At 41.2% G+C, this 18839-nt stretch overlaps 1 protein-coding gene across 4 annotated transcripts in view; it reads left to right on the top strand.

Moving 5' to 3' along the window:
• aldh1l2 (aldehyde dehydrogenase 1 family, member L2) overlaps window positions 1-18839 on the top strand; it is a 116041-nt gene that overhangs the window by 34958 nt on the left and 62244 nt on the right. For 3 of the 4 annotated variants that reach the window (XM_041202815.1, XM_041202818.1, XM_041202817.1), the window contains exons 6-8: window positions 12034-12123; window positions 16485-16619; window positions 17410-17535. In XM_041202815.1, the coding sequence (XP_041058749.1) occupies window positions 12034-12123; window positions 16485-16619; window positions 17410-17535 (351 nt within the window). The remainder of the gene's footprint in view (window positions 1-12033; window positions 12124-16484; window positions 16620-17409; window positions 17536-18839) is intronic. The other variant, XM_041202816.1, reaches the window with a different exon arrangement.

The raw sequence follows: 18839 nt of genomic DNA, 5'->3' as shown, positions 1-18839 counted from the left end.
CATACAGATTCCACATCATTGGAGCTAATATCCTTCCTCACAGTTGCGTTCATTTCCTCTTCAACCAGCAATGCAACTCCACTGCCTTTTCCTTTTTGTGTGTCCTTCCTAAATACTGAATACCCCTGGATGTTCAGCTCCCATCCCTGGTCACCCTGCAGCCATGTCTCCGTAATCCCGACTATATCATACCTGTTTACATCTATTTGCGCGGTTAATTCATCCACTTTATTGTGAATGCTCCTCACGTTAAGGCACAAAGCTGTCAGCAGAAAGAGTTAACTGCATAGCTTGTTTCGAGTGGTGAGGTGGGCAGAGAAAACTTGACAAGCAGTTGCATCACTTTACGTAATTTTAAAAAAAACTTCTGATCAGAAACGAAACTCCATTTTAAACTTGTTTTGTTAAATCCTTTTGTTGCCTCCAAATATTAAGTTAAATTCCAATTATTTTGAAAGCTTGTTAGCATTCTGTAAGAGACAGCAGCTTCTTAAAAAAAGACAACACTGCAGCCAAAACGCCTTTTCTCTAGAAAAGGAACCAAACCCTTCCCATCTCTTTTGCTTATCATTTGCCTCCTTTGAAACAATTTTCAAGTTCTGATATTTGCTACTTAACCAAATTTGAAATAAATATTCAGTAAAAAGTGTTTTTAGTTTGAATTTTAGCAGTTCAATTAACTCATATGATTTTGAAAAACTCAAGTTGGATTGCTGCCAAACTCCAGACTTATCTTTATATTTTGGGAACAACCTGACCTTCACAGTTCTAACCTTGTACAGGTTGTATTTTTTTTTCCAAACAGAACCTCACAGTTAAAATTCAAATCAGTAAATCGTGTCATTTGAATTTTAAACATTTTAGCTTCTCCCTCAAAATCAATTTTTTTGAATCTTTGATGTTTGCGAACAACACCCTGCTTTAGCAACGACTTGATTCGAAAGTACAGTATACTATCAGCTGGGCAAATGTACTCTGTCATAGGGTCGGGCTAAGGATCATGGAGGATGACAGTGCAGGAGTCAGATCTCTTTGTGAATATACTCGGGCTTTCGGTGGGGACCTGTTGGATGCTAACTAGAACCTTGTGAGACTCCTAGTCCATCTCTTGTTTTGATTTTTGGGAGCCTGCAGCTAGGCTAAGCTGTTTAAAATCATTGCTCTCTAACTCTGCTTTGGAACCTTCCTGGTCCCTTTTTAACTCTGAAAGAAAAGATTCACGTGGCTTCTCCAGTGCTACTTCAACCCTCATGAGTTCCAGTGTTTGGTCTAATTTTTCACCTTATATCACGTACTCTGTCGTGTGTTTCTTGTTCACAACAGAACTGATCGAACAGGGTCAATCCCTTTTGTAACTTATTTACCTGTTCACTTACTTTACATTCAGCTGTAAGGCAAACACACGTACATTTCAACTCAACTCAATCTTTCCTTTCTAAACATTTTTAGAAAGCTTGTCAAATACCAGTATCTCACTCACTCCAGGCTCGCTTGTTTTCTCAGTCAAACTCCCAATCTGTCGTTCCCCAGAATATGCCATTGTGACTCCTGGCTCCACTTAATAACTACACCACATGTTTAACTGCAATCTAAGACTGTTGCTTCTCAAATTTCAAGTCAATCTTGACTACTGTGGATCCCACGTCTGGCACCAATTGTAAGATTTCAGGGTTCGGGACCACAGATACCTAAATAGGCAGTCAACTAGTCATAATTTTAAGGTAGTTTATTAAGTTCATTAAGAAACAACAGTTTAGATATGATACATTAACTAATTAGACAGAAAAAAAAGTATACGACCCATAACAGCTTGTGATAGCGGCATTCCGCTCTCTAGTTGAAGTGTTAGGAAATTCTTCTCTTGATCTCTTGACCTTCCTCTTTCTCCTCTGGTCTATTTTCCATCTGAAGAAGGCAGCTGCTCAATGAGCACTACCACCTCAACAGTACCTCAGCCCCTCACGACCAGTATGACACCAATCTATATACCTTTTTTTGGGACTGGTAGCTTACCCAGTGTCAATCATCTATCTAACTATTCTGACCGATTGATACAGGACAGGTACTCAAAACATCAGGGTGGTTACCACCCCCCTGAGCGTCACCCCGCTCAAGGTCAGTTTTTTGGTTTACATCTTGCAGAGGTTCATATCTTGGTCTTTTCTAAACACTTGGGAGATAGGGGGGGTGCACAGGGTGCCATCTGACAACTGAGGAATGTCAACATGACAGCCTAAAATAAGACTGTTTAGAGGTTAAAGTGTTTAAGGATCCTTTTTCTCGAAAAAAATCAATGTTGCTTAGCTAATCCCATAAAATGCAGAAAATACCTGCTTATTAAAGACCCAATTTCTTACAGTGCGGCTAATGAAACATACAGCATCTTTGGCTTTATTAATAGGGGCATGGAGTATAAAGGAAATAAGTTATGATAAACCTGTATAGAAAACCTGTTTGGCCTCAGCTGGAATGTTGCATCCAATTCTGGGCACCACAATTTCGGAAAGTTGTGAAAACATTAGAGAGGGTGAAGAAAAGATTCAAGAGAATGGTTCCTTAAATTAGGTAGATTGATTGGAGAAGCTGGAGCTGCTCTCCTTGGAGAAGGGAAGGTTGAGAGGCAATCTGACAGAAGTATTCAAAATCATGAGGGGACTGGACAGAGAAGATAAGGAGAAACTGTTCTCATTGGTGGAAGGATTGAGAAACTGAGGGAACAGATTTAAGGTACTTGGCAAAAGAGGCAATGGTGACATGAAAACATTTTTTAACCAGCGAGTGGTTAGGATCTGGAATGCACTGCATGAGAGTGTGTTGGAGACAGATTCAATCATGGCATTCAAAAAAGGGATTGGAAAGGAAATATTTGCAGGGCTACAAGGTAAAGGCAGGGGACTCGAACTAAGTGATTTGCTTTTGCAGAACATGATAGGCCAAATGGCCGCCTCCCGTGGTGTAACCACTCTATGAGTCATCAGCCTTCTCCTCAAAAAACCAACCCTTGACCCCTATGTACTTGCACATTATTGTCCCATCCCCAACTTCTGTTTCCTCTCCAGAATCCTTGAATGTATTGTCATCTCCCAAATCCATTTCCATTTTCCCGGATCCCCATGTTTAAATCCCCCCAATCAGGTTTTTGCTCCTGCCACAGTACCGAAGCGGCTCTTAACAAAGTCACAAATATCATCCTATGTGACAGCGAAAAAGGTTTACCTTCTATGTCAAAAACTTACCCTCTATGTCATTCTCGACTTGTCTGCAGCCTGTGACACAATTTTCCCAAATACTGCCTTGGGTTAAAACTTTGTTTGCTTTGGATTTTAATTTAAACACCTGATGTTTGGGCTGCATTGAGCTGTATAAATTCAGTTCTTATAATCATTGAGAGCTTCTGATACAGCACATTGAAGCAGAAGTTGTATTGATACACGTTGTGGCAAGGAAGAATGTGGGTTGCGGAACTACCTGTGTGATAGTGGGAGAGTGCTACAGTGTTGGAAGTGTCATCTTTTAGATGTGATGTTAAACTGAGATCTCAGCTGATCTCTCTGGTAAATGTATAAGATGCTATGTTCAAAGAGCAGGGCAGTTCTCACCAGTGTCTTGGCCACTGTTTATCCCATAACCAGTGTCATTAAAAATAGATTACCTGATCATTATTACATTGCAGTTTGTGACACTTTTTCAAGCCCCTTCATCATCTGGGATGAGTAGGAGGCATCATGAAGAGGATTACTCAGCCACAGATGCTGCTGCCCAAAGACATGTTGGCCTAAACAGGTGGCCAGTGACCTTCATGCATTGGTTGCCTGTGTACAGACGCTTGACCAGAGACCCAGGTTCACGCCCTTGTCCCTGTTGCCGTTCTCTTTTGCTAAAGGCCTTGGCAAATGGATCCTCATAGAAACCTGCGTGTGACTTTGTTTAACTTGGGAACCTTGGGCACTGTCATTGTCACACGATCTTGGCAGATTGGTGGTCAGGTTTTGATGACATGTCAAACTACGATGACTGGGACCACCTTGCTACTGCAGCCGCCTTTGCAGCTGGTGAGATGCACAGTTCCCACTTACCTGTTCTGCCATTGTGGACTTCTTGGACTGCATTTGTCTGGCACCTCCCCCTGACCTTACAGCCATGATTGGCCTTTCCAGGAGCAAGGACCTCCCGACAGCATCACTCAAGGGATCGTTGGAGCGCATAAGCCTCTCCAGCGCCTCAAGATGTTGATTCACAGAGGGATCTGGGATTGGATCAGGCACCATAAAAATCCGCAGCAGGGTCAAGCAAAGCAGTATGATACTACTTACATTTACCTGACAGTGGCTATTCACCTCATCAAAGATCAACTGCCTTCTGATGTCAGTATTAAATACTGCTTAGATGGAAAACTCTTTGACCTCCGTTGCCTCCATGCCAAAAGTAAACACCACCATATACATGCATGATCTACAGTTTGTGGATGACTTCAATGTCATTGCCTGCTCTGCATCAAATTTGAAAGTCACTCTTGATCTCTTCAATTTTGCATACAAGAAACTTGGCCTGTTCTTAACTGTTGCCAGATCAGAACTCGTATATCAACCCACATCTAGTCAAACAAATATTCCACTTCCAATATATATTGAAGGAGAGACTCTCGCCCTGTCAGCAACACAGGAATATAGATCTTAGAAACAGGAGTAAGCCATTTGGCTTTTCAAACCTGCTCCACCATTCAACAAAATGGTTGATCTGGATGTGATTTCAACTCCACTTTTGTCTGTGCATCCAATAACCCTTAACCCTTGTCTAGCAAAAACCTATCTAACTCAGACTTGAATAAATTTAAATACCCAGCCTCCACTACCTTCTGGGGTAGGAAATTTGCAGTCTAATGACCCTCTGAAATAAAAAGAACTCCTCATCTCAGTCTTAAAAGGGAGACCTCTTATTCTTAAACTATGTCCCCGAGTTCTAGCTTCCCCCACAAATTCTCCTTGTATCCATCCTATTCAGTCCCCTGAAGATCTCATATGTTTCGATAAGATCACCTCTCATTCTTTTGAACTCTGTTAGAATCATATCTCTCAAGACTGAAGTTTTCTTTTACAAATGGAAGGATTTGGCATGATCTGGTCATCTGGATGCTAACCTGGGATTTTTTTTTAAAAGAAGGTTCATCTTGGAACTGTCAACAAGCAGGTCTCTTACAAGAAATTACTTAACCTATATGGTACTTGAGAAGGAGTTGTTTGTGTTGAACAGCAAAGCTCTTTAATTAATGAAAAGCTGTGAGACAAGATGGCAATCACATTGGAGAGAGTTAAAAAACTTAAGTTGTGAATCTGCTTGCTTTGAAGGGAGTCATGTTGGAGAACAAGCTGGTGAAGGAAGGCTACCTTGGCTGTCTCCTTTTTTCTACCTTGCCTAAAATTGTGTGTGGCTATCAATCTGCAGACAGAGAATCCTCACCTGAGTGTAACTAGTCTACATTTGGACCTACAAGGCTGAGACCGGTGGTGAGAACTTCCAGGCATCCATTGGGACCAGTGGCCTGTCTTCACATGAGAGAACTCTAGGCTGACAGCATCGAAACCCTGTGGACTTTATCCTTTATTTTACAACGCCCATCCTCCAAAGCCCATCTCCACAGAGAGACTTTATCTGTTTGTCCTCTGTTTGTCTGTGTGTATGCTGGGGGAATTCTTTAGGAAGAGATAGATAGTTATACTTCCTGATTACAGTTGTGTGTTAACCTGTACTTGCAACTTGTTAAAAGAAGCTTCGTTTTAAAGTAAATTAATCATTCTGAATTTTGAAAGAAGCCTGGTCAGAGTCTCTTTTCTCATAGGTACTAGAGGTATAGATATACACACTTGGCCATTTTGGCGAGAAAATTAAACATTTAAATTAATGGTATGGCCTGCGGAATAGTGGGGCTTGATAATTGGCACACTCCTCCCATGTAACATAAATTGGGGGCTCTTGTGGGATATTAAAACATAGACAGCAGGTAATTGGATGTGGAATAATAATTGGTAAGGGATAAAAGTACAGAGACCAGATTTCTTATACATTGGTAAACTAAAATGGTGTTGGAAGTTGCTAAGATTTTTTTTACAGATGGAAGATGTAACCATGACTAGTTTACAAAAAGTAACAAGAGTAAGCAAATGCAATTGGAGGATAAACTGGAGTTAGAATTACCCAAAGGGGCAAGGAAAGCAGACATAGTTGAGGTATTGCACAGCATTTGAAATTGGAAGGGGTACCAGAGAGACCACATTCTACAGGGGGTGAGTCAATTGAATTGGCTAAGATTCAGTTGCAAATTTAAAAACTTGAATTGGAGGTGAAGAAAAAAGAAAGAGAATTGGAATTGAAAAGGCTAGAGGTAAAGGAAAAAGAAAAGGAAAGAGAAAGAGCAGAAAAGGAAAAAGAAAGAGCATTTAGGAAGCTGGAACTGGAATTTCAGGCAAGGGGGAAGGATAAAAAAAGAGAGGAAAAGGAGAGAAAGAAGGAACGAGAAAGGGAATACAGGCTTTAAAGGCTAGACCTTAAAAAAAGAGGCCTCAGATGCTGAGGAAGGTTCTGATAGTGAAACAACCACCTTCAACCCAGAATCCAGTGGTGAGATATCTAATTTTATGCAAGCTCTCCCAAAGTTTGAGGAAAAAGATATAGAGGCATTCTTTATTTTGTTTGAAAAGGTTGCCAAGCAAATGAAGTGGCCAAATGAAATTCGGACATTGCTCTTACAGAGTAGGTTGGTGGGTAGAGCTCATGAGGTTTATGCTTCACTTTCAGAAGAGTGGATTATGATGCAGTAAAAAAGGCTATTCTTAATGCCTTGAGTTAGTCCCTGAGGCATACAGGCAGAAATTTCAGAATATAAGGAAATAGCCTGGGCAGACCTATATTGAGTTTGAGAGGGTAAAGCAGAGTATATGGCAGCGAGTGTTTGACAGCAAAGACAGCAAGTCAACAAAAGTGATAGTGTACAGAGCAGTTGTCATCACCACACTCCTGTACTGCAGTGAGACCTGGACTGTGTATCAGCAACATATAAGAGCACCAGAGAAATTCCATCAGCAATGCCTCCACCACATCCTCTGACTTCAATGGGAGCTAAAGTCAAGCTAAAGCTAATGGCACCTGTCTTTCTTGTGTCCTTCTTGAAACCAGCTCCTCAAAGATTCAGACAACACTCCTGCAGAATCAGCTTTGATGGACTGGACGCTGAGTCCTGGTGGCCGAAAGGCGTTTCCACTGCCAGGTCCTGTTTTTTCAACTCTCAAATGACCAACGTTCTTGGGGAGGCCAAAGAAAACTCTACAAAAACACTGTAAAGGTCTCAAAGTGCGGCGGCATTGACAATGACTCAGAGGATCTTGCTACCGATTGTTCAAAATGGCAACAACATGTCCATCAACCTGCATCACGCTTTGAGTCCTCAGCAGTGAAACAGAGTGGCATCAGAGAAAGGATGAAAAGGGAGCAAATCCTGCACTCTGGATCCCACTGCCTTGTGGGTCATCTGCACCATGTGTTCAAAGATCTGTGGGTCAAGAGTTGGCCTGTTCAGTCACATGAAGACCTAGGGCAGAAACTCGCATCCTTAAGGAGACTTCCTCCTCAAATCTTGGGATGGCTGAGAACGACACAGTGGGACTTGGCTGCTTGCAAATTGACTCCTGAATTACAACAGCAACTAGCGCTCAAATAGTTGAAGGCAGTGGGACAGATTAACAAAGAAGTTAATAAAGCATATTGGGATCCTGGGCTTTGTGAATGGTGTACAAAAAACTTCCTTTGTCTTGGGCCTAGCTGAAGCATTATGTCCATTTCTGTGCATCACACTTTAGGAAGGATGTGAAGGATTTCAAAAGGGTACAGAAAGATTTACTAAAATGATTTCAGGAATGAGTGATTGCAATTATTTGGAAAGACTAGAAAAGCTGGTGTTATTCTCTTTAAATTGGAGAAGGCTGAGAGGAGATTTGATAGAGGTGTTTAAAATTATGAAGGCTTTTGATAGGATAAATAAAGTGGAACTGTTTCCATCTGCTGAAGGATCGATAATGAGAGGACACAGACTTAAGGGGATTGGCAAAAGAATCTGAAGTTAATGAGGCAGAACCTATTTTATGTAACATGTTGAGGATTTAGAATGCACTGCTGGATATTGGATGCTGGATATTGATTCAATAGTAACTTTCAAAAGGGAATTGAATAAATACTAAAGGAGAAAAGATCACAGAGATACGAGGAAACAGCAGGGGAGTTCAACTAACTGGATTCCTCTTCAAGAGCAATAGACCAAAGGGCTGCCTCCCCATGCTGTACTATTCTATGCCTACAATTCAAAAGTAATTCATTGGTTATAAAGTGCTTTCAGACATCCTGATAAACACTGTATAGGGAAAGTATTTTTTTCCTGTGCAAGAACTTGGAACAATGTGTGTACAAAATCTCCCAGAGATGGTGAAATGCATTTTTTGACTTGGTTCCTGCAAAGTAAATAAACATACTTTCCCTATCAGCTCAGGATGGAATTAGTAGTCACATGGAAAAATGTGGATTGATTAGGAAGAGTCAGCATGGATTTCTAAAGGGGACATTGTGTTTAACTAACTTGCTGGAATTTTTGGAGAGGTAACAGAAAGGGTAGATGAGGATGATGCTGTTGATGTGGTGTATATGGGGGAGAATTTTCTCCCTGTCGGAGGGGTTTGGGCGGGAGCGTGCACAGGCAGGGGCGCAGCTGATTGCCGCCTGCGATTGGCTGTGCGCTGCCATTTTACATGGGTGGGCCAATTAAGGTCCACCCAGCACTGAGCGCTTCCTGTGCGGGCAGGAGGAGTAGGCTGTATCGGGGCCTGAGCTCTTTTGTGCATATGCACGAAAAAGCGCAGAAATCTCCCTGAGGCACAGAGTTGCCTCAGGGAGATCAGTTTGAGTTTCAAAAATTTTAATAAAGAGCGGAAAAAAAGTTCAGGACATGTCCCCTCATATGAAAGTGTCACATGAGCTGGGACATATCTATGAATTGTAATGAAAACCTTTATAAATCATTCATGAAACCTCATCCCGCCCATGGATGAGGTTTCATGAAAAATGCGAAGGCCACCTGGGCTCTTCACCTGCCCGCCAACCTTAAGGTTGGATGGGCAGCTTTGTTAAGTGGTTTAATTAGTTTTAAAATGGCCTTAATAGGCCTTTGACAATTCGGCGGGCACGCAGCCGACTCCAGTGTGCGCCTGCCAAACTGAAAATCAGAATGACGCGCTGTGACGTCATTTTATGCATTGGCGATCCCCCGCTCACCGAGCCAAAGATTCTGGCCATGGACTTTCAAAAGGCTTTTGATACAGTGTCACACAACAGACTTGTGAGGAAAGTTATAGCTCATGGAATAAAAGGGACAGTAGAAATGTGGATACAAAATTGGTCGAGTAATAGGAAACACAGGGTAATAGTAAATGGATATTTTTCAGACTGAAGGAAGGTTTATAGTGGAGTTCCCCAGGGGTCAGTATTGGGACCCTTGCTTTTCCTGATATATATTAATGATCTATATCTTGGTATGCAGGGGACAGTTTTAAAGTTTGTAAACTTTGAGGAGCACAGTGTGGAACTTCAAAAAGACATAGACAAGTTGGTGAAGTGGGCAGATAGGTGGCAGGTGAAGTTCACTGCAGAGAAGTGTCAAGGTGATGCATTTTGGTAGGAAGAACATGGAGAGACAATATAAAATAAGGGGTACAATTTTTAGGGGGGGTGGAGGAGTAGAAGGACCTGGGTGTATATGTCCATAGATCATCGAAGATGACAGGACAGGTGGAGAGAGCAGTTAATAAAGCATACAGTATCCTGGACTTTATCAATAGGGACATAGAGGTTATGCTGAACTTGTATAGGACACTAATTAGACCTCAGCTGGAGTATTATGTACAGTTCTGGGCACCACACTATAGGAAGGATGTGAACACATTGGAGAGAGTGCAGAAGAGGTTTACAAGAATGGTTCCAGGGATGAAAAACTTCAGTTGTGAAGATGGATTGGAGAGGGTTGGGACTGTTATCCTTGGAGAGAAGAAAGCTAAGAGGAGATTTGATAAAGGTGTTCAAACTCATGAGGGGGCTGGATAGAGTAGATAAGGAGGAACTGTTCTCACTTGTAAAAGGATCAAGAATGAGAGGGCACAGATTTAAAGTGATTTGTAAAAGAAGCAAATGTGATGTGAGAAAAAACTTTTTCACACAGCGAGTGGTTAGAATCTGGAATGAACTACCTGGAAGTGTGTCGGAGGCAGGTTTAATTGAGGCATTCAAGAGGGTATAAGATGATTATTTGAATAGAAACAATGTGCAGGGGTTCGAGGAAAAGGCAGGAGAATGGCACTGAGTCATAATACTCATTTGGAGAACTGGTGTAGACACGATGGGCTGAATGGCCTCCTTCTGCGCTGTAACGATTCTGTGGTTCTGTGAGTTACAGGTAGATAAATAACAATTACTTTTGCCTCAAGTCAGTAGGTCATGGGTTCAGGCCTCATACCAAAGGATGTATGTGCATAATCTAGACCGACCCTTCAGTGCAAAAATTCCTATGAACTAAAAATTGTCAGGCACCAAAACTACTAGTAACAAAACTTATGCTCACTTTATATCATTTCTATTGCAATCCCTTGAAGATATTGATGACATTAGTGAATTAAAATATTCACAGTGTTTAGCGAATAGTTTTAAACACCTTTTGTTAGGCAAGCAGCATCATTCTAGACTCTTATTTTCCTCAGATAAACCTTGTGTTTACATACAGTGGAATAGACTTGGGTCTTTCAACCCATTACCAGCAGTCCAGCAAAGAATGCTGGGCCAATGACCCAAATTCATGGCACGATGTTTTGAGATTAACTGATTATGAAATATTCCTTCATAGCAGCTTTTTATGAACAGTGCATAGACACTCTGATTGAAGATGACAACTGGCAGTAAATATCTTCTTGCCAAACCTGGTGAGTTTGACCGTCATGCTTAAGATACAGCCAGTTCTCCTTCTCACTATAACTGTCACTTCAGCATATTCTAAGATGGAAACTGATAGCTTATCACTACTTTCAATACCATCATCCTATCTACTGGAATCAAGACCAAGAAAATGCATTCTAGATATCACCTTCTAATAATTTAATACTGTAGAATATAAGTTACTGAAGGTGATACAAATGATACAACTTCAATAGCACAATCTACCATTAAATCTGTTTTTAAATCTACTGCAGCTATGGGAGAGATTTCTGTGTATTGTGCTATAAAATTATTGGTTACTGCAACCATATCTCATAAAATTGATCTTTGATCATTTCACTTGCTGAGGAGTTATATCTAAAATTCCTCTGCTAATCTCTAAACCCATTGTGACCTGGAGGAAAGTGCACTTTTCATTAAGGTTCTGTAACTGCAACTTGAGTATCCAGCTAGAACACACGAACTTGGCCAATTCCCCTCACTTTTTCCCCATGTTTGTTTCAAATGGTATGAGTGCTCAAAGTGTTAAGCCCAGACAGGCCTCCGTTCTAGTCACGCGGATTTCATACCTAAGGTTACAAAATAACAAAATTGCACGTAAAAAGCACTTTTAACATCGCAAACTATCCCAAGTTGCTTCATTGGAAATTTAATACTGAGCCATATAAGGAAATATTAACATAGTAACGAAAAGCTTGGTCAAAGAGTGGTTTTAAAGAGAATCTTAAAGGAGGAGATTTAGGGAGGGAATTCTAGAGCCAAGAGCCTAGACAACAACATTCTTTTGTCAATATAACAAGAACAGGACCATTAGGAACACTAATTCCCCCATTTATCCTGAACAGGCCCAACTGATGAAAATTGCAAATTGATGTTTGTGTACAAACCTAGTTGAATTCCTAAAGGTGTCAGTCAGAAGCCTATTTCTTTTCCTCAGCATCACAGTTAATGATGGTGTTAAATGAATGCATCAACGAACATGATTCAATTCCTGCACCAATGTTCTTTCTTCAGATTTCCTGGGATCAGCCAGCAGAAGCCATACATAACTGGATTCGGGGCCATGATAAAGTACCTGGAGCATGGACTCTCATTAATGGACAGGTACTTGAAACATTCACCTTTTTAAATGTTTTAGTGCAAAGTCTGTGATGTGCAGCACAGGATAATAAGCCAGCATAGGATTTACTGCTTAAATAGAGTACCGTAAAAACAATTTTGGGTTAATATGGCTCCAATCTGGCTGGTAGGATATTGAAGACTGACACCAGGGGCCAGATTTTTGTCTTTGCTTCGGGAAGCATGAGTCAGGCCATTTCCTGATGTCATATTCTGTACTTGTAAAAGGCAGTGCATTTCCACGAAAATTTCATCTCCAGCAATCGAGTATGGTGTCTGGACTGCTGCTGCCCAAGGCGGCAATGGAGGCAGCTGAATGACAAGGCCAGCAGGTTAGAAGGCCAGCCTCTGTTTACTGGGGCATTAGCCCAGTTCTATTCATGATCTTTAAACTCTTTAACCCTTGTCCCTCACACCCCCCACCCGCCCCACATACCTCCCATGCCCCCCATGCAGCCTCCATGCCCACTCACCAAGTATCCACTAGGTACAGAATTATAAACCATATAATAAAGCAAGACTTTGATTTTTTTTTAATTTATTGTTTCATGGGATGTGGGCATCACTGGCATCACCCCTGAACTGAGTAGTTTGCTAGGCCATTTCAGAGGGCAGTTAAGAGTCAACCACATTGCTGTGGATCTGGAGTCACATGTAGGCCTGTCCAGGAAACGGGCTGGGGTGGGGTATGGGTGGTGCGGGTGGTGGGGGTTGTGTGAGGCTGGGAGGGGATGCGGGGTGGAAGCGCGAACTGACCATGACACCATGATACAGGAAGCCATTTAAGTGAGGGGAATAAATAGGAATATAATGGCCGTAGGGGACAGTATAGTCAGGGGAATAGACACAGTTTTCCACAGCTGAGAGTGAGAGTCCAGGAGGCTGTGTAGCCTGCCTAGTGCTAGGATTTGGAGAGGGAGGTTCCAGGAGTCATGCTGCATGTAGATACCAATGACATAGATAGGACTAGGAAAGGGGTTCTTTTTAGGGATTATGAGCAGCTAGGGTCTAAATTAAAAAGCAGAACCTCAAAGGTAATAACCTCTGGATTATTACCTGAGCCACAAGCAAATTGACGCAGCTAAATAAGATTAGAGAGTTGAATGCGTGGCTGAAAGACTGGTGTGGGAGAGATGTGTTTCGATTTATGGAGCACTGGCACCTGTACTGGGGAAAGCGGGAGCTGTACTGTTGGGACAATCTTTACTTGAATCTATTGTTCTGGTGAGTCCTATAACTAGGATGGTAGAGAGGGCTTTAAACTAAATAGTGGGAGCGAGGAATAAAAAGATGTGATAAACTAAAAGGAGAGAACAAGGCAATAGAGCAAGTAGCAATAAGGGTAATGATGAAGCGTGGCAGGAAGGGACAGAGCATATAAACTTAAGAGTGTGCCAACAGATAAAGTCAGAGGTAACAAAAAATAGTAAAAAGACAGAACTAAAGGCTCTGTATCTGAATATGTATAGCATTTGTAACAAAACAGGTGAATTGTCAGCTCAAATGGAAATAAATATGTATGATCTGACATGGCTGCAAGATGACAAAGACTGGGACCTGAATATTCAAGGGTACATGACATTTTGGAAGGATAGGAAGCTACGAAAAGGTGGAGGGGTAGCTCTGCTAATTAAGAACGACATTTGTACAATAGTGAGAAATGACCTTAGTTCTAAAGATCAAGATGCAGAATCAGTTTGGGGAGAGATGAGAAATAGCAAAGGTAAGAAGTCACTTGGAGTAGTTTATAAGCCCTCTAACAGTAAATTCATTGTAGGATGGAGTGTATAAGAAGAAATAATGGGGCTTGTGGAAAAGGTATGGCGATAATCATGGGTGATTTTAATACATATAAATTGGATGACCAGGTTGGCAAAGGTAGCCTGGAAGATGAGTTCATACAGTGTTTTTGAGACAATTTCTTAGAGCAGCAAGTCCTAGGGTCAACCAGAGAGCAGGCTATTCTAAACCTGGTAATGTACAGTCAGACAAGATTAATTAATGACCTCTTAGTAAATGAACCCCTAGGTAGCAGTGACCATAACATGATTGAATTTCACATTTAGTTTGAAGGACGGAAGAGTGGGTCTAAGACTAGTGTTTTAAACTTAAATAAAGGAAATTATAAGGGTATAAAGACAGAGCTGGCTAGAGAGAACTGGGAAATTAGGTAAAGGGATAGGTCAGTAGATATGTTGTGGAAGACATTTAATGGGATAAGGAGATATTTTTTAACATTCAGTAAATATACATGCCGGTGAGAAAGAAAGACTCTAGGAGAAAGATGCATCATCTGTGGCTACCTAAGGAAGTTAAAGGTAATATCAAATGAAAGAAAAAGCATGCAATTCCGTGAAGATTAGTGGCAGATTAAAAGATTGATTAGAATATAAAAACAGCAAAGAATGATTAAAAAAAAGGAGAAATTAGAGTATGAGATAAAACTAGCTAGAAATATAAAAATGTATAGGATTAGTTCCTCCAGGTATTTAAAAAGGAAAATAGTAACTAGGGTGAGCCTTGATCGTCTAGTACGCGAATCTGGGGAATTGATGATGGGAAATAAGAAAATAGTCGATGTATTGAACTGATATTTTGTGTCTATCGTCACTGTAGAAGACACAAATAATATCCCAGAGAAATAATTGTAAATCAAGAGATAAAAGGGAGGGAGGAACTTAAAACAATTATGATCACCGGGTAAAGGGTATGAAGAAAATTATTCAAACTAAAGGCTAACAAGTCCCCAGCTCCTGATAGTCTTCATCCGGGGGGACTCCCTTAGCCAGGAGTGCGCTCTTTTGCGCATGTGCGTGAAAGAGCGCACAGATCTCCTTGAGACTAAGTGCTGCCTCAGGGAGATCGGCTCCGTTTTGAAACTTCTAATAAAGGAGTTTAAAAATTTTCCCTGCCATGTCCCCTCATGTGACACTGTCACATGAGTTGGGACATGTCCATAACTTTTATTGCAACCTTTCATTAAAATTTTAAAACCCTTATGAAGCCTCATCCCGCCAGTGGATGGGGTTTCACGTTTTTCCACAAGCCCGCCTGGACTCCTGGCCAGCCCACCAACCTTAAGGTTAGATGGGCAGGTCCATTAATAAGCTGGTTTCTTAATGGCCTTAACAGGCCATTGACAGGTCGGCGGGCTGTGCGCCTGCCGATCTGAAAATGTAAATGATATGGGGTGACGTTGGGAGTCCCACTCGACGTCACCCCACGTCAATTTACACATCGGCGTGTGGGTCCCGCCTTCCGCTCGCCGACGGAAATATTCTGCCCCTAGGTTCTGCAAAGGGCCCATCAGGTTGGAAAATAATGAATGTAACTCCTCTATTCAAAAAAGGAAGGAGACAGAAAGCAGGAAACTGCAGGCTAACATCTGTTATAGGGAAAATTCTAGAATCTTATTAAGGAGATTATAGCGGGCACTTAGAAAATCTTACCACAATCAGACAGTGTCAACATGGTTTTGTGAAAGGGAAATCATGTTTGACTAATTTATTAGTGTTCTTTGAAGCAGTAATATGCATTGTGAATATGGGGAACCTGTGGATGTGCTGCATTTAGATTTCCAACTCCAGAAGGCATTTGCCAAGGTGCCACATCAAAGGTTGCTGCTCAAAATAAGAGCTCATGGTGTAGGGGGTAATATATTAGCATGGATAGCGGATTGGCTAGCTGAGTGAGAACAGAGAGTAGGCATAAATGGATCGTTTTCAGGTTGGCAAGCTCTAACCAGTGGAATCCCACAGAGATCAGTGCTGGGGCTTTAAATTTTTACAGTCTACATCAATGACTTGGATGAAGAGACTGAGTGTATAGTTGCTAAATTTGCTGATGACACAAAGATGGGTAGGAGAGTAAGTTGTGAAGGAGACATGAGGAGTCTGCAAAGGGATATAATTAGATTAACTGAGTGGGCAAAAATTTGGCTGTTGGAGTATAAAGTGGGAAAATGTGAACTTGCCCACTTTGGCAGGAAGAATAAAAAAGCAACATATTATTTAAATGGAGAGAGATTGCAACACTCTGTGGTACAGAGGGATCTGGGTGTCCTGGTACATGAATCACACAAAATTGTTTATGCAAGGAAAATGGAATATAAAAATAAGGATGTTTTGCTACAGTTGTACAGGGTGTTGGTGAGACCAAGAGTGCTGTGTATAGTTTTGACACAATTGCTGTGAATAAATTATACAGTAACTTACAGAAAAGACAATATCTGATTGCTGCTGAATTTGTTTTTCATCTTAAGAATATTAACCTTGCATGCCTAAGAGATTACTTGGTTTCTGCAATACATTGGTTAACAGTTGTATACTGTTTCTTGCGCATTTCAGGCAATCACTTTGTATGGTTCATCCATGTATAAAGGTACAATCCCATCAGGCCAGCCGTTGGAGATCAATGGTGCCAGCAAGTCTGGCTTGGTAACCAGCAATGGGCTGGTTCTCTTTGGCAATGATGGAAACATGGTAAGACTCTGTTACACTGACATTGTCATGGGATGATTTTTTTCTAAATCTAAAACTTCTGAAATTCTGCTGACTATTGTGGTGAAGTATTAGTTTCTACAAATCAACTCTTACTTTACATTTTCACGATTGCTTTTACTGTAAGTTTGTTCATGAAATGTAAATCGATTTAGAAGTGACAATAGTAATAGGTCTCAGCTGAAGTATTTGTCTTTGAAAGGTTATTTTAAGGTTGTTTGTAAATGTTTAAGGATAGAAACAGCAAGCATGTGGAAATTAATGGATTTCTATCTAAATGAAACTGCTCCAAATCCAAAAATCTCCGTAACTTTTCACAAAGTATTTTATTTTCTCTGTTTTCCCTTTCTTTCTCCGTGGTGGTTCAGTGGTGCAGCTTCCTCTGTATCATGCACACTGTCCATTCTACACAGTTCAACCCAGAAGACTGTCATATCATTGCTAGGCACAGCCCACTCAACACGGTCATCTTTGTAAAGCCAGCTTCCTGGCTCCAAATCTGAGTGATTGATTGTAAATTACCTCAGAATTGTCCTGGCATTGTTGAATGCAGCACAGGCCTTGGATTGGACCTGGGACCTTTTGGTTTGGTTTTGTTGAGTAGCAGTGCATACAGAAGGTCCTGGATTTATTTGATGCTTGTGATGTCTACACTTGCTATCTTAAATTAGTGATGATCATTCACAACAATAACAGAAAATGCTGGAAAAACTCAGCAGTTTCTAACAGCACCTGTGGAGGGAGAAACAGTGATGATCTTTGTCTATTGCAGTTGGTGGTTCGAAACCTTCAGTTTGAAGATGGGAAAATGATTCCTGCCTCCAAATATTTCTCTTCTGGCGACAGTGTCGCCGTGGAACTGACTGAAGAAGAAAAGAAAGTCGCTGAGGATATAAAGGTAAGGCCAGATTCTCTGTAATGGGAATCTACAAATAACACAAAAGGGAGGCTTCTTACTCTAGTGTGTTTCTCACTGTAGATAATTGTTTTCTACCCCGCTCTATTTGGCAGTCTTGTGTTTTCAGTGGAGCTGTTCGCTATCATGTCATCTTAAGGATGTTCTGTATAATGCAAAAAAAAATCCAAATTGTATTGATTGGCTCGGGGAGCTGGGATGGGGTTGTGGTTAAGTGTAGTTGAGCTAATTATGAATGAGTGAAAAGTAAATTTAGAAGAAAAGTCAAATTAGCAGGGTGTTTTCTGAATATCCTGGCCAACATTTATCCCTCATTAGTCTCATTGCGATTTATGGATATTACAGAATTGCTGCAGCAGTTTCCTTTAGAACAGTCACTGCTCATTATAAAGTATTTCATTGTAGGTTTTGATATATTTCTGGAATCATACGTCAGTCTAGATAATTGGAGCAAACATTTTCAGGTTATTTGGAGCGTAAGTAGATAAACATGACAAGTGAACTTTGATGGGCTGTATGGCCTTCTGCTAACCCTGTTTTTCATTCAAATGCTTACTTTTATTTGTGAAATGCTCCCAATTACTCCCCATTTACTCTTTTAAAAAAATGCACCTGCTGGATGAGAGTTTTCCTGGGATTCCCAGAGCTTCTGGAATAATTGATTGGCAGAAACTATGCTCGCTTTCTCCTGAGGATCTGGTGGAGTTACAGTACAAGATCAGGGCAATGTGACGGTATCCTACCCTAGCTGTAACAATCTCTCCAATTTAGTTTTGCATTGCCATTCGTGTAAATCAGATTTCCAATGCTGTGTGAACAATACTGCCTTGCAGCTCTGGATGTTTACACTGCATATCTGTGCTTTAAGAGCCTTGATATGGAGTCAGGTCACAATTATGCTAAAGACATGCAGTTGTGCCTCACCACCACCTTGCTCGAACACTCCACTGCCAGCGTTAGACCGCTTGACCATATTTGATGAGCAGAAGCTTCTTTCAGTTAAACATTGCAAAGACTGGAGTCATTGTTTTTTGTCCCCACCACAAACTCTATTCCTTAACTACTGATTCCATCTCTCTCCCTGGCCAATATTGGCATCCTATTTAACCCTGAGATTTTCTAACTCCAGCTTTCCACCACCAAGACTGTCTACTTCCTCTGTGACATCATCCCCTGCCTCAGCTCATCAGCTACTGAAACCTTCATCAATGCCTTTGTTACTTCCAGACTGGACTATTCAATGTCTCCTGGCCGGCCTCCCATCTTCCATCCCCCATAAACCTGAT

Source organism: Carcharodon carcharias, chromosome 13 (assembly GCF_017639515.1).
Source record: "Carcharodon carcharias isolate sCarCar2 chromosome 13, sCarCar2.pri, whole genome shotgun sequence".
Taxonomy (NCBI): Eukaryota; Metazoa; Chordata; class Chondrichthyes; order Lamniformes; family Lamnidae; genus Carcharodon; species Carcharodon carcharias.
The sequence above is the reverse complement of the archived record's forward strand: the minus strand, read 5'-3'. Positions and strand labels throughout refer to the sequence as shown.